Source organism: Hypanus sabinus, chromosome 2 (assembly GCF_030144855.1).
Source record: "Hypanus sabinus isolate sHypSab1 chromosome 2, sHypSab1.hap1, whole genome shotgun sequence".
Taxonomy (NCBI): Eukaryota; Metazoa; Chordata; class Chondrichthyes; order Myliobatiformes; family Dasyatidae; genus Hypanus; species Hypanus sabinus.
In genome coordinates this window covers 28395531-28409707 of record NC_082707.1, presented here as the reverse complement: position 1 = coordinate 28409707, position 14177 = coordinate 28395531, and the positions used below count along the sequence as shown (strand labels likewise).

The 14177-nt window shown below is 45.2% G+C and overlaps 1 protein-coding gene across 2 annotated transcripts in view; it reads left to right on the top strand.

Annotated features, from left to right (window-relative positions):
* Positions 1–213: 213 nt before the first annotated feature.
* trpc1 (transient receptor potential cation channel, subfamily C, member 1) overlaps positions 214–14177 on the top strand; it is a 78932-nt gene continuing 64968 nt past the window's right edge. For both annotated transcript variants that reach the window (XM_059993570.1, XM_059993561.1), the window contains exon 1: positions 214–547. In XM_059993570.1, the coding sequence (XP_059849553.1) occupies positions 310–547 (238 nt within the window). In that variant the 5' untranslated portion in view covers positions 214–309. The remainder of the gene's footprint in view (positions 548–14177) is intronic.

The following is a 14177-nucleotide window of genomic DNA, read 5'->3' as shown; positions in this document are numbered from 1 at the left end:
GTCTGGGGAGAAATAAAGAGGCAGAAAAAAAGAACGTGTAAGAAAAGCGGAGAGGAATAATACGGTGAAAGAGAGAAGAGGGAGGGGAAAAGATAATAAAGAGAGGTATGATTAAGTTAAAGAAAGAAGAAATGAAGAAACGGAAAGATAAAATAAGAGATGAAAAGAAATCTAACGACAGGAGGAAGGGTGGTCATAATGCTCATGCGCACAATGCAGTGAATCCGTCACCGTTTGGTCTGATAAGGGAAGAACTGTACTTGCGCTGTTTCGCTGCTGCGACTGAGCCGAAGGACTGAAGGGCGCTGAATGCGATCAGTGCAGAGGCGGGGTGTCAGGTGCAAGGGCCGGGAGCGGTGCTCGCCCGTTTCCTGCCGCTGTGAGCCGGCGGCTCCGCTCGCCATGGCCAGCCTGTACCGGCGTACCGAGGCCGTCGCCTCCTCCTCCTCCTCCTCCCCCCACAGATTCCTCACCTTAAAAGACGTGCGCGAAGTCAAGGAGGAGACAACCATGGATGAGAAGCTCTTCCTGCTGGCGTGCGAGAAAGGTCATTGTACTGCTGTCCGGGCAGGGGGTGGGAGTGGGAGTGGGAGGTGCGGGTGTGTGAGAAGAGGGTGACAGGGATGACGGGTGGGAATGTGGGGTTGGGAGAGTGTGAAGGGGTGGGAATGAGGGGGTCTGGGGTATCAACCGCTTGGGGAGCTGGGTAAAGGGGTGGAGAGGGGTAGGGTTTGAGTTGGGCATGGTGTTTGAGAGCTGTTGAGATAGTGGGGGGAGTGAAAGGGTTATTTGAGAGTTAACGGAAATGAGAGAGGTTGGAAAGATGAATATGATTGAGGAGAGGCTAGACTCCTGGTTGCACTGTACTCCTACTGCACAGGCAGAGTCTAAAGACTGCAGTGGTGAGGACATATGGTCAAGTGGAGCTTACAGAACTGCTTTTGAGTCAGCAGACTAGACAATATTCAGGGACTTGTCTTCCAATCTGAGTGAATATGCCACAGTTCTCACCGACTTCAAGACCTATATAGATAAGTGAGTGCCTCTGAGAACACACCAGACATACCCAAACTAAAAACAATGGATGAACCAGGAGATATGCACAAAATGCTCAAGGAACTCAGCAGGCCAGGCAGCATCTATGGAAAAGAGTACACGTTTTCCATAGATGTTGCCTGGCCTGCTGAATTCCTCCAGTGTTTTGTGTGTGTTACATGGATTTTCAGCATCTGCAAATTTTCTCTTGTTTGTGGATGAACCAATAGATTCGCTATCTACTGAGGACTAGGTCTGAGGCATTAAAGATCAGTGGTCCAGAACTATACAAGAAGTCCAGGAATAACTTTAAGAGTAAAAAAAACAAAACTGACTGAATTTAGAGATGAATTCGGATGCATGTCAGCTCTGACAGGGCTTGCAGGCCATTACTTCTTACAGGGTGAAACCTAACATAATGAATGGCTGTGATGTTTCACACCCAGATGAGCTCAGCGCCTTTTATGTACGCTTTGGAAGGGAGAATAAAACTACACCTGCATGAATCCTTGCAACACCTGGTAATCCTGTGATCTCAGTCTTGGTGGCTGACATCAGGACATCTTTCAAGAGGGTGAACCCTCACAAGGCGTCAGTCCCCAGTGGTGTATCTGGTGGGACACTGAAAACCTGTGCTAAGGTTTGATTGTGGTTGCTCAAGGACATCTTCAGTCTCTCACTGCAGCTGTCGGAGTTTCCTACCTCAATCAAAAAGGTTGGCAATCATAACAGAGCACAGGAAGAGTAGGGTGAGCTGCCTCAATGACTATCACTCAACTTGCGCTCACATTTATTGCGGTGAAGTGCTTGCAGAAGTTGGTCATCTCAAATCAACTCAAGCCTGAGCAAGGACCTCCTAGACCCACTGTAATTTGCCTATTACCACAATGTTCTTCAGTATCTGCAATCTTACTGATTCTCCACTCAGCCTTGGACCACCTATACAATCGCAATACCTACATCAGGCTGCTGTTTACTGATTACAGCTCACTGTTCAACGCAAGTATGCCCTCAGTTCTAATTAACAAGCTCCAAAACCTGGGCCTCTGTACCTTCCTCTGCAACCAGATCTGAGACTTCTTCATCAGGAAACCACAGTCAGTATGGTTCAGAAATAATGTCTCTTTCTCACTGACAATCAACACTGGTGCACCTCAAGGATGCATGATAAGCCCGCTGCTGTACTCTCTGTATACCAATGAATATGTGGTTAGGCACATCTCAAACACCATCTATAAATTTGTTGATGACACAACTATTGTTGGCAGAATTTCAGATGGTGACAAGGAGGCATACAGGAGTGAAGTAGATCAGCTGGTTGAGGGGTGTCGCAACAATGACCTTGCATTCATTGTTAGTAAGACCAAGGGATTGATTGTGCACTTCAGGAAGTTGAGGGAACACACACCACTCTTCATCAAGGGGTCAGCAATGGTAAAAGTGAGCAGTTTCAAGTTCCTGTGTGTCAGCATTTCTGAAGGTCTATCCTGGGTCCAACATATTGATGCAATTACAAAGAAGGCACGACAGCGAATATATTGCATTAGGAATTTGGAGAGGGTTGGCATGCACAATGATGCTTGCAAATTTGAACAGATGTTCTTTGGAGCGCATTCCAACTTGTTTGGTATCCCACCATCTGGTATAGAGGAGCCACTGGACTGGATTGGAAAATGCTGTGGAAAGTTGTAAACTCAGCCAGCTTCATCATGGGCACTCGCCTCCCCAGCATCAAGGACATCTTCAAAAGGCAATGGCTCAGAGTGGCAGCATCCATCATTAAGGACCCCCATCATCTTGGACATAACGTGTTCTCCTCTCATTGCTACTATCAAGGAGGTACAGGAGCCTTAAGATACATGCTCACATTTCACAAACAGCGTCTTTCCTCCGCCATCAGATTTCTGAATGGACAATGTACCCAAGTACACTACAGCACTATATTTTCCTTTTTTATTTGCTTTCTTTCTCTTTGGGACCAGTGCATTTTGGTCCATTTAACTAAACTGCATGAAAATAGTTAAAAATGTATTTTAAAAAAACAAACTGAATAACAAATTATATCTTTAAGTGAAGTACACAACAAATTAAAACATTACCAATAATATTGCAATTCTATAAAACTCTATTCGTTCCATATACTTATCGACAGATGAAATCATCTGTGTAATGTTCTTTTGACTGTAAAGGAACAAGTTCAGTGCCCACACGTTGTGCAGTTAATGGATTGCCTCATACAACACTGTTGATGATTGCATCCTCCAAATCTTTATCCCCTTTGTAACTGAAATGAAAATTTAAGATGATTGGTGATAGTTGATAGCTTCAAATTCTTTGTAGTTTCTAACTTGTTGCGGTGGTGAAATCTTTTTATTTGCACTCCCAAGCCTGAATGCTTGAAACCACAGTGAGCAAAACGGTCTGAATCGTCTTACTACTCTCAGTTACAAAAATTGCTGATTTTTGATTACAAGCACGTGCAACTGATGCTATTTAAAAACTGTTTGCTTCTAAGCATGGTGTAGCCTAACAACCACACAGGTGCACACATCTAAAGCTAGCTTGAACTGATTTGACAACTGACTTCTGCCTCAATGAAGTGGCATAATCCTGGTGATGTTCTCAATTCATATTCATTTGCATACGGCAGATGTTATTTCATTGGCTCACCAGTCAATGGGCCTGTGGAATGTTAGCTTTTGTCTTTGCAACTTTTTGATCAATGGAAAATTAGCAATGGAGAAAACTTGCATTTGCTTTGAAACTCCACATCCTCCCTTAATGACTTATTGCAGTCTCTGATAGTTTGTTAATGCTACATCTAGTGTGCAAGGATCTGGGATCCTTTGAATACCAGAACTGAATTCCAGTGTGTGTGTGCTGCCAGCAGCAAAATGCGATTCTGTAATATTTCAAATAGTTGTTTCAAAAATAAGTTTTATTCAACAGCGGTACATTGTTGATGGTGTACATCCACTACAGCAAACTTGAGATATTTCTAAACCAGGGATTCCCAACCTGGGGACCCCTAGCTTGATATGGCATAAAAAGGTTGGGAACCCCTGTTCTAAACAGTGTAGGGTATCTGATGGATTTCAGTGAATATTGAGAAAGCAATACTCATGAAAGATTCAGAAGGCATCATGAATTAGCTGAACTAATCTGAAACAAGGGAATTATCTTTTTCAAAATTGCCATTGATAGCTGCCAGATTTAATTTCATAAGGAAAGCATTAAATTATGACTATTTGATGTGTCAAAATGCACTGAATATGACAATTTAACAGAGTGAATTACACATAGTCTTATTTTTATAAGGATTGTAAATTTGCTTTCCCATTTATGTAGCTTTTAACAATTAAAACTGGGAGTCCTGGAAATCTGAAATAAAAAAAGAGAAAATGGAAATGTGATTATCTGCTGTAGGGGGAGAGTGGTTAATGGCTTAGATATTGGACAATGCTTTTTATAGGTCACCACTTTGGCATGTTGGGCTGCACTAAAACTATCGGGATGTTGTACAGTTTCTGACCGTAACATATTTTTGCCGGAATTGTGACTGTTGGAGCTGTTCAGCCTCATTGCGAGGAGCATTGTCTTCGATATTGGAGACAACAATAGCAGCTTCAGGAGGGTAAGAGTGACCAGACCAGGAGGTCTTGGGTTGACACTTGCTGAGTTGTGTGATCAGAGACTCTGGTTAGAGATTGTGGGTGAAGGAACAGCGATAGACACTCAGTGGCCACTTTGAGTACTTAAAAGCCTGCAGACATGGTCAAGAGGTTCAGTTGATGTTCAGACCAAACATCTGAATAGGAATGAAATGTGATCAAAGTGACTTGGACTGTGGAGTTATTATTGGTGCCAGACAGGATGGTTTGGGAATCGCAGAAGCTATGATCTCCTGGGATTTTCACACACAACAGTCTCCAGAGCAGGGGTTCCCAACTAGGGGTCCACAGACGCCTTGCTTAATGGTATTGGTCTGAGGGATTAAAAATAAGTCGGGAATTCCTTCCCTAGAGTTTACAGCAAATGGTGTGAAAAAAACAAAAAAAAAAATCCAGTGAACGGCAGTTCTGTGGTTGAAAATGCCTTGTTAGTGAGAGAGGTCAGAGGACAATGGTCAGACTGATTCAAGCTGACGGGAAGGTGACAGTAACTTCAGTAACCATGTATTACAAGAGTGCTGTGCAGAAGAGCATCTCTGAATGCATAACACATCATAACTTGAAGTAGTGGGCGACAGCAGCAGAAGACTATGAACATGCAGTGAGTGGCCACTTTTATGACGTACAGGAGGTGTCTAAGGCAGGAGTGGCAAACGTCTGCCATGTGTGCCCAAGATGGCGAACAAAAAAATTTGTTGATATGTGGCATGCAGTGGCCTCCCCCCTTTGATTTTTTAAAAAACTTTACTCATGATGAAAAGATACATAACGATTATCGTTATTGGCACACGAAGCAGCAAAAGATTGTTTACAATCCAAGAGCAGTGCGATGTTTACACTGGAACTGTCTCACACCAGCTTGGCGCCAGCGTGGTTGTGAGAACATGTGACATTGGATGGTACACTTTGAAATCCTCACAGACCTGATAAAGGCTTGTTTTAAACATTTCAAAGTGATAAATTATTTTCTCATTTCCTCACTGTCCATTAATTATTGCTTGTATCTCCTTATTTGTCGATCACTAACAGCGAGTGTACCTGCTTCATCTCCCTGACATTACTGTTTCCATTTTACTGACTTGCTGACAGACTACCCAGACTACCGTGGATTAGAAATGTTTATCAAGTGTTCACCATCCTCCTCTCACCACCACTTATATCATTCATTCTCCAGCTGATCGATCACAGGCATTCCCTTCACATAGTCATGGTCTTCTCAGGGTGGAAATGTCATGCACTAGCGAGCATTGGTTTAAGGGAAGCAGTTTACAGGAGATTTTCTGGCACCGAGAATGGTAGGTGCTGAGAATGAGCTGCTGCTGGGTATGAAGCAGATATGAGAGCACTGTTTAAGCAACACTTGAGATAGGCAGTTGGACAGACAGGGAATAGAAAGACACAGACCATGTGCAGGCAGATGGGATTAATGCAGATGGAGATGGGATTTGGCATTGTCAAAACACACATGGTGAGAGTGAAAAGGTCTCTTCCTGTGGTGAATTTTTTATATTTAATGTTCCCTCTACCTCTTCCCCTGCTGTGTAGTTTAAGCCATTTTGATACCTGCCATGTCTGATGAAAAGCCATCAACATGAAACCATTGTGCTATTCCAACTGGCACTTTCAGATTTCCAGTGTCTATTTATTTTTCTCATTAATAATGTCCTATCAGAGTTTCCAACTGTTGCATGAATAGATTTTATTACAATTATAAAGGGAAGACAGTGCAGTTATTCTTGGGAATGCTTATCATGTCTGCATTTGCATTTTTGGAGCTGATTCCATAATCTATGGGCTTACTTTCAAGGATTTTGCAACTCGTGTTTTCAGTGTTAGTTATTATTATTACTTTTTTTGTATTTGCGCAGTTTGTCTTTTGCATATTGGTTGTTTGCCTGTCTTTGTGTGTAGATTTTAATTGATTGCATTGTATTTCTTAGTCTCTACTGTGAATGCCTGCCCGAAAATGAATCTCAGTGACGTATCCGTACAGTGATAAGTTTAGTTTGATCTTTGAACTTGAACTTTTCAGAATTTTTTTGTGCTGTATTTATGGTAAACTATGTATACCTGTCTGGACACGCCCCTTTGCTGACTTCTTCTGTGGCTCCTCCCACAGACCCCTGGATAAAGGTGATTGGGGCACTGCTGCTCCCTCAGTCTTCAATATGGTCGTGCCCCCCTTTCGCTGTTAATAAAAGCCTATTGTTCACTTCCAGTCTCCTAGAGTTATTGATGGTGCATCAATTTTATTAACAGCGATTTTAAAACATGGAGAGCATTTTACAACCTGACAGATTGGATCTCGACCCTCAATCTCAGGAAGCCGGCAACGCTTTTGAACTCTGGCTAGCATGCTTCGAATTGTACCTGGAGGAGATTCAAGTGACCGAGCCTGCCATGATGTGCGGAGTTCTCCTCTCCAGGGTCAGTCCACGGGTCTACTCTATGATCAGGGACCAACCGAGCTACCGGGGCGCGATGAACGCCCTCAAAAGACAGTACCTGCGGCTGTTGAACTCTGTCTACGCAAGACATCGCTTAGTGACACGTCAGCAACGGGCAGGAGAGTCAAGTGCTGAGTTTGTCCGGGCCCTACAGACACTCTTGCAGGTCTGCAATTGCGGCAGGCTGACGGCAGAACAGCATGTGAAGCTCCTGGTACGAGACGCCTTCGTCATGGGGATCAGGTCGGTGTATGTGCGCCAGCGGCTGCTGGAACATGCCGATCTTACCTTACGTTCGGTGATTGGGCTGGCTGACATGCTGGAGGCCGCTCTGCACAATGCTGATGCTCTCCAGGCGCGCAATCTCCCGCCGGCCTCATGGATGCTGCAGACCCCGCAACCCGCCAGCAAGTCAACCACAGCTGCTGCCAGTAGCAAGTCCACACAGTGTTACTTCTGCGGACTCGAGAAGCACCCCCGAAAATGCTGCCCGGCCCGAGAAGCTACCTGCTCCAGCTGCGGAAAGAAGGGCCACTTCGTCAAGGTCTGTAAGTCCAAACTGCGAGTGGGGTCGAGCAGCGCCGCGTGTAAGGTATGGGGGCGGCCATCTTGCCTGCCTGCCGCGTGCAAGGCATGGGGGCGGCCATCTTGGTCGGCGCCACCTCACACTGCCTACGACCCACGGGTGCTTACCGGGCACCCCACCACGCCAGATCAAGACGGTGATTCAAATCTGGCCTCCGTGACCCTTGACCAAAACGCTCCACACCAGCTCGCAAGGGCAATGATGGACATCCTGGTGGAGGGGCACAGGACTAGTTGCCTGTTTGACACGGGCAGCACTGAGAGTTTCATTCACCCGGACACGGTGGAACGCTGCAGAATCGTGACATGGCCGGTAAGCTAGAGGGTCGCCATGGCTTCTGGGTCGCATACAACAGATATCTGGGGGGGTTGTGTAGCGACACTAGTGGTGCAGGGCACAGAATATCAGAACTTTGTCTTACTGGTCATGCCTCAACTGTGTGCGCCTGTGCTATTGGGGTTCGACTTCCAGAGCCACCTGAAAAGTGTGACAATGGATTATGACGGGCCCCTCCCACCAATCACTGTCAGAAATCCCCAGTTCTGTGGGAATTTGTCACATACCCCACTACTGACCGCACACACACACCAACCCGCTCATCTCACCCAATACCATGCCAACAGCCGCGCTACAGGAACCACTTGCGGCCTCTCCACCCTCAAGATCCCTCCCCCACCGCTGTTCACCAACCTGACCCCCGACTGTAAACCTATGGCAACTAAAAGCAGGAGGTACAGCGTGGGAGACAGAGCCTTCATTCAGTCAGAGGTGCAGTGGCTGCTCAGGGAGGGGATCATTAAGCCAAGCACAAGTCCTTGGAGGGCCCAGGTGGTCGTTGTTCGGACCGGGCAGAAAAATAGGATGGTCTTGGACTATAGCCAGACCATCATTAGGTTCATGCAGCTTGACGCGTACCCCCTACCCCGCGTCGCGGATATGGTCAATCAGATAGCTCCGTACAAGGTGTACTCGACCATAGACCTGAAATCCACTTACCACCAGCTCCCCATCTGCCTGGAGGACTGCCCCTACACCGCCTTCGAGGCGGGTGGCAGGCTCTATCACTTCCTGCGCATCCCCTTCGGTGTCACGAATGGTGTCTCTGTCTTCCAGAGGGAAATGGACTGGATGGTGGACCAGTGCCAACTGAAGGCCATGTTCCCATATCTGGATAACATCACCATCTGTGGTCACGACTGGCAGGATCACGACACCAAAGCTCTTAACCTTACCTGTAACAGGGACAAGTGTGTGTTCGGAACCACCCAACTTGCTATCTTTGGGAATGTCATGGAGAACAGAGTCATTGGCCCTGACCCTGACCATATTCGCCCCTTGTTGGAACTCCTTCTTCCCACCACCCTCAGAGCCCTCAAATGGTGCCTGGGCTTCTTTTCTTATTACGCCCAATGGGTCCCTCACTAAGCAGACAAGGCCTGCCCCCCCCCCCCCCCCGGTCAATTCCACCACATTTCCCCTCTCTGCCAAGGCCCGCGCGGCCTTCAGCTGCATTTAAAGGGGACATTGCCAAAGCAGCAATGCATGCGGTGGACGAGACCATTCCCTTCCAAGTAGAGAGCGACGCCTCCGATTTTGCGCTGGCTACTACCCTCAATCAGGCAGGCAGGCCAGTAGCATTCTTCTCTCGTACCCTTCAAGGCCCTGAAATTTGGCACTCTGCAGTGGAGAGAGAAGCCCAGGCCATAGTGGAAGCTATTAGGCACTGGAGGCACTATCTTGCCGGCAAAAGGTTCACCTTGCTGACCGACCAGCGCTCAGTTGCGTTCATGTTTAGCAATCAACAGCAGGGCAATTTTTAAAAGAGAGTCCCTACAGGGTGAAGTTTCTTACAAGTATATTTACAGGTCAAGTCTATCAGGCGGTCGAATCTGTCGCTGCGATCTACGTAGCACAGGTGGTGGTTGCCCCAGTGCCAGTGGTGATTGCACTGGTGACGGTGGTTGTGCTGGCTCCGGCCTGACTTGAGGTGCCAGCCCGTTAGGCATCAGTAACCCCTCGTGTGTGCATAGCACCCGGTATGGGAGTGTTGTGAGGTGTCTGTGTAGGGCTTGGTGTGTGTGGTGTCTCATGAGTATATACATCAGTGGGTACGGGGTTCATAGTCACCATGGAGTGTTCAGGGTAGGAGTCTGGTGCTCCTGCGGGTGTGAGGTCGTGGATGGAGACCGTGTCCTCCCGCCCATCAGGTAAGACCACATAGGCATACTGGGGGTTTGCATGAAGTAGGTGAACCCTCTTAACCACCGGGGAGTATTTATTGCTCCTCACATGTTTCCAGAGCAGCACTGGCCCTGGGGACATCAGCCAAACCAGTAGGGTGGTCCCAGTGGCCAACTTCCTGGGAAAAGAAAAGATTCGCTCATGAGGGGTGGCATTCGTGAACATCCATAACAGACAGCGGATGGAGTGGAGTGCCTTGGGGAGGACCTCCTGCCATCGAGAAACCGGAAGTCCCTTTGACCTAAGGGGTAAGAGTGTGGCCTTCCACACCATGGCATTCTCCCTCTTCACCTGTGCATTCCCTCGGGGAGTATAGCTCGTGGTCCTACTAGTAGCAATATCCCTAGCCAGCAGGTATTGGCGCAGCTCGTTACTCATAAATGAGGACCCTCTGTCGCTGTGGATATAGCAGGGATATCTGAACAGAGGGAAGAGCTGGCGCAGGGCCTTTATGACAGATGTGGCAGTGATATCAGGGCAGGAGATGCCAAAGAGGAACCGCGAGTACTCGTTGATTATGTTAAAGTATACATTGCGGTTGGTGGAAGGAAGGGGGCCCTTAAAGTCGACGCTCAGTTGCTCAAAGGGGTGGGTGGCTTTGATAAGTTGTGCCTTTTCAGGACGGTAGAAGTGTGGTTTGCACTCAGCGCAGACTTGGCAGTCCCTGGTTATCGTCCTGATTTCCTCAAGGGAGTAAGGCAGGTTCTGGGCTTTCACGAAATGGAAAAGCTGAGTGACCCCTGGGTGGCAAAGATCTGCATGGAGGGCGTATAGCCGGTCGAGCTGCACGCTGGCACATGTTCCCCGGGATAGGGCATCAGGGGGCTCATTGAGCCTTCCAGGCCAGTACAGAATGTCCTAGTTGCAGGTGGAGAGTATTGACAATACAAAGTATGTGTTGCTGTCTTACTGCAGTTTCACCTTCTACTATCCAATTGTTGCTGGTGTCATTGCACTAGACTTTTGGATTATATCTGCTTTTAAATAAAAGAAAGGGAAACACAAACACATGGAAAGGGGCCGGACCAGGAAACTAAAGTTGCAAGTAAAATCATGCGTGTACGTATGTCTTCAAAGAAGCTACCTCATATGCACGCAGCTGAAATGGCTTTTGCACTGCTGGAATAATCATCACTTAAGGTTGTCTGAGAGGCCTTAGCACTAGCTGCAAGATCAGGGTTTGACTCCTGCCACAGTCTGTAAGGAGTTTGTATGTCCTCTCCCTGGCCATGGAGGTTTCCTCCCAAGTTCATATGGTTGGGGTTGGTGTTAGTGAATTGTGGGTATGTTGCATTGGTGCCAGAAGTATGGTAACAATTGCATACTGCACATCACAGTCCTCACTGATTTGACGCAAACACCGCATTTCACTGTCTATCTTAACAAATAAAGCTAATCTTTAATACTTAATTTTGGTACTTAAGGGTGTTTTGGAGTAATTTCGTGCTGCAAAATACTTTTATTTTACGACAACCAGTTTTATTTTAGTGAGGACATTGAAATTTGTAAGATGATATGCACAGATGGTCACTTAACTATTATTGAATTCACTCTTTGTGACTTTCAAATTAATCATTGTTGCCAATTAAACATAGATGATAATGCCCTTGCCTAAAAACTATATTCATTGTAATTATTTCAAACAACTCAACTATTCAGGAACAGCTTCTTCCTCTCTGCCGTCTGATTTCTGATTGGACAATGAACTCATGGAAACTACTTCATGACCTTTTGATTTCTATTTTTGCACAGATGATTTAATTTAACTAATTAAAATGCACACACACATACACATACAGTGCATATAAAAAGCGTTCACCTCCTGTTGGAAGTTTTTATATTTTATTGTTTTACAACATTGAATCACAGTGGATGTTATTTTGGCTTTTTTTTTGACACTGATCAACAGAAAAAGATTCTTTTGTGTCAGAGTGAAGCATCTCTATGAAGTGATCTAAATTAATTACAAATATAAAACATAAAATAATTGATTGCATTTACATGCACCCTCTTCAAGAGTATTTAGTAGGTGCACTTTTGGCTGCAATTACAGCTTTGAGTCTGTATGAATATGTCTCTATCAGCTTTGTACATCTGAACACTGCAATTTTTCACCTTTCTTTACAAAACTGCTCAAGCTCTGTCAGATTGCATGGAGGACGTGAGTGAACAGCCCTTTTCAAGTCCAGCCACAAATTCTCAATTGGATTCAGGTCTGGACTCTGACTTGGTCACTCCAGGACATTAACTTTCTTGTTTTTAAGCCATTCTGTGTAGCTTTGGCTTTGTGCTTGGGGTTACTGCCTTCTTGGAAAACAAATCTGGAAAAACAAGTTGCAGTTCTCTTGCACGTTAATTTTGCCTTCTACATTCACAAGCTTTCCAAGCCTTGCTGCAGTGAAGCAACCCCACAGCATGACGCAGCCACCACCATGCTTCACGGTAGGGATGGTGCGTATTTGATGATGTACAGAGTTTGGCTTACGCCAAACCTGGCGTTTTAGTCTGATCAGACCATAGAAACTTCTTCCAGCTGACCAGAGTCTCCCACTTGTGTTCTGGCAAACTCTAGCTGAGATTTTATGTGAGTTTTTTTACAACAGTGGCTTTCTCTTTGCCACCCTCCCATAAAGCTGCAGCTGGTGAAGCACCTGGACAACGATTGTTGTAGGCACAGTCACTCGCATGTGAGCCACTGAAGCTTGTAACTCCTCCAGAGTTGTTATGGGTCTCTCGGTGGCCTCCCTTGCTAGTTCTGTTCTTGCACAGTCGCTCAGTTTTTGGGGACGGCCTGCTCTAGGCAGCTGTGCCATGTTCTTTCAGTTTTTGATTGACTTATCTGTACTCCAAGGGATATTCACTGATTTACAAATTTTTCTTGACTCCATCTCCTGATGTGTGCTTTTCAATAACCTTGTCATGGAGTTGCTTGGAATGTTTTTTTGTCTTTGTGGTGTAGTTTTTGCCAGGATACTGACTCATCAGCAGTTGGACCTTCCAGATACAGGGGTATTTTTACTACAATCAATTGAAATACCTTTGCTACACACAGGACTCCAAAAACAGATATCCTTTTAGCTAATTATTTGACTTGTAAAATCAATTGGCCGCACCAGTGATGACTTGGTGTGTCATATAAAGGGTGTAAATACTTATGCAATCAATAATTTTGTGTTTTATATTTGTAATTAATTTAGATCACTTTGTAGTTTTCACTTTGACATGAGGTTTTTTTTTGTTGATCAGTGTCAAAAAAGCCAGATTAAATTCATTGTGCTTCAATGTTGTAAAACAATAAATTATGAAAACTTCCAAGGGGGGGTGTGAATACTTTTAATAGGCTCTGTATACATTTATTGTAATTCATATTTTTTCTATTATATATCGCATTGAACTGCTGCTGCAAAAACAGTGAATTTTATGTCATATGCTGGTGGTATTAAGCCTGATTCCGATTCACTATATAATTAAATGTCTCACCAACTCTTTAGTTACTTACTCTTAGTTACATAAATCTTAAAGTTAATTTCACAAATTCCAAAACTCGCTACTTGAAGTTGTGTATTAACAGTTCCAGGAGAACCTGGCCAGTTTGTGTTCTTTTCTGAGTCAGGGACATGGGATCTTCTGCAGTTGCTCATCTCTGGAGTTATTGCTGCTAATCATTTTGTGAGGTAGATACAAGAGACTGCAGGTGCAGGTATCTGAATTTTAAAAAATACACAATCTGCTATTGGAAATCAGCAGGTCAGGCAGCAGGTGTAAAGGAAATGTGTAGTTAATGCTTTGGGTTAAGACCCTTCATCTGAATGCTCATGGTGCACATTTTTTATAAATTTCTTTGCATACTTTGCAGATAGTGCTTTATATTTTACAGCAAATTTATGAGGGGTTAACCTCTTTTCTATATATGTACTGGTTTCTTTATTCTTTCAAAGTCCTGCTGGCTTTTATGAGTACCTTAATCACCTGGTTGACAATTATCAAAGTTTAATCTTGTACAATTGAGCAGACTGCCCTAGGTACCCAGTATCCTAAAATGTTTCTGCACATCAGAATCTCCTTATCTGTTTCCCTCTGTATTTGAGGATGGTGGAATGTTCCCAGGGCTGTAAAGCTACCCCAGCTGAACAGCTGTCTCAGCTCTGCTCCCACGCTGACACTAACCAAATGTAAATGTGACCCCACTTAACACAA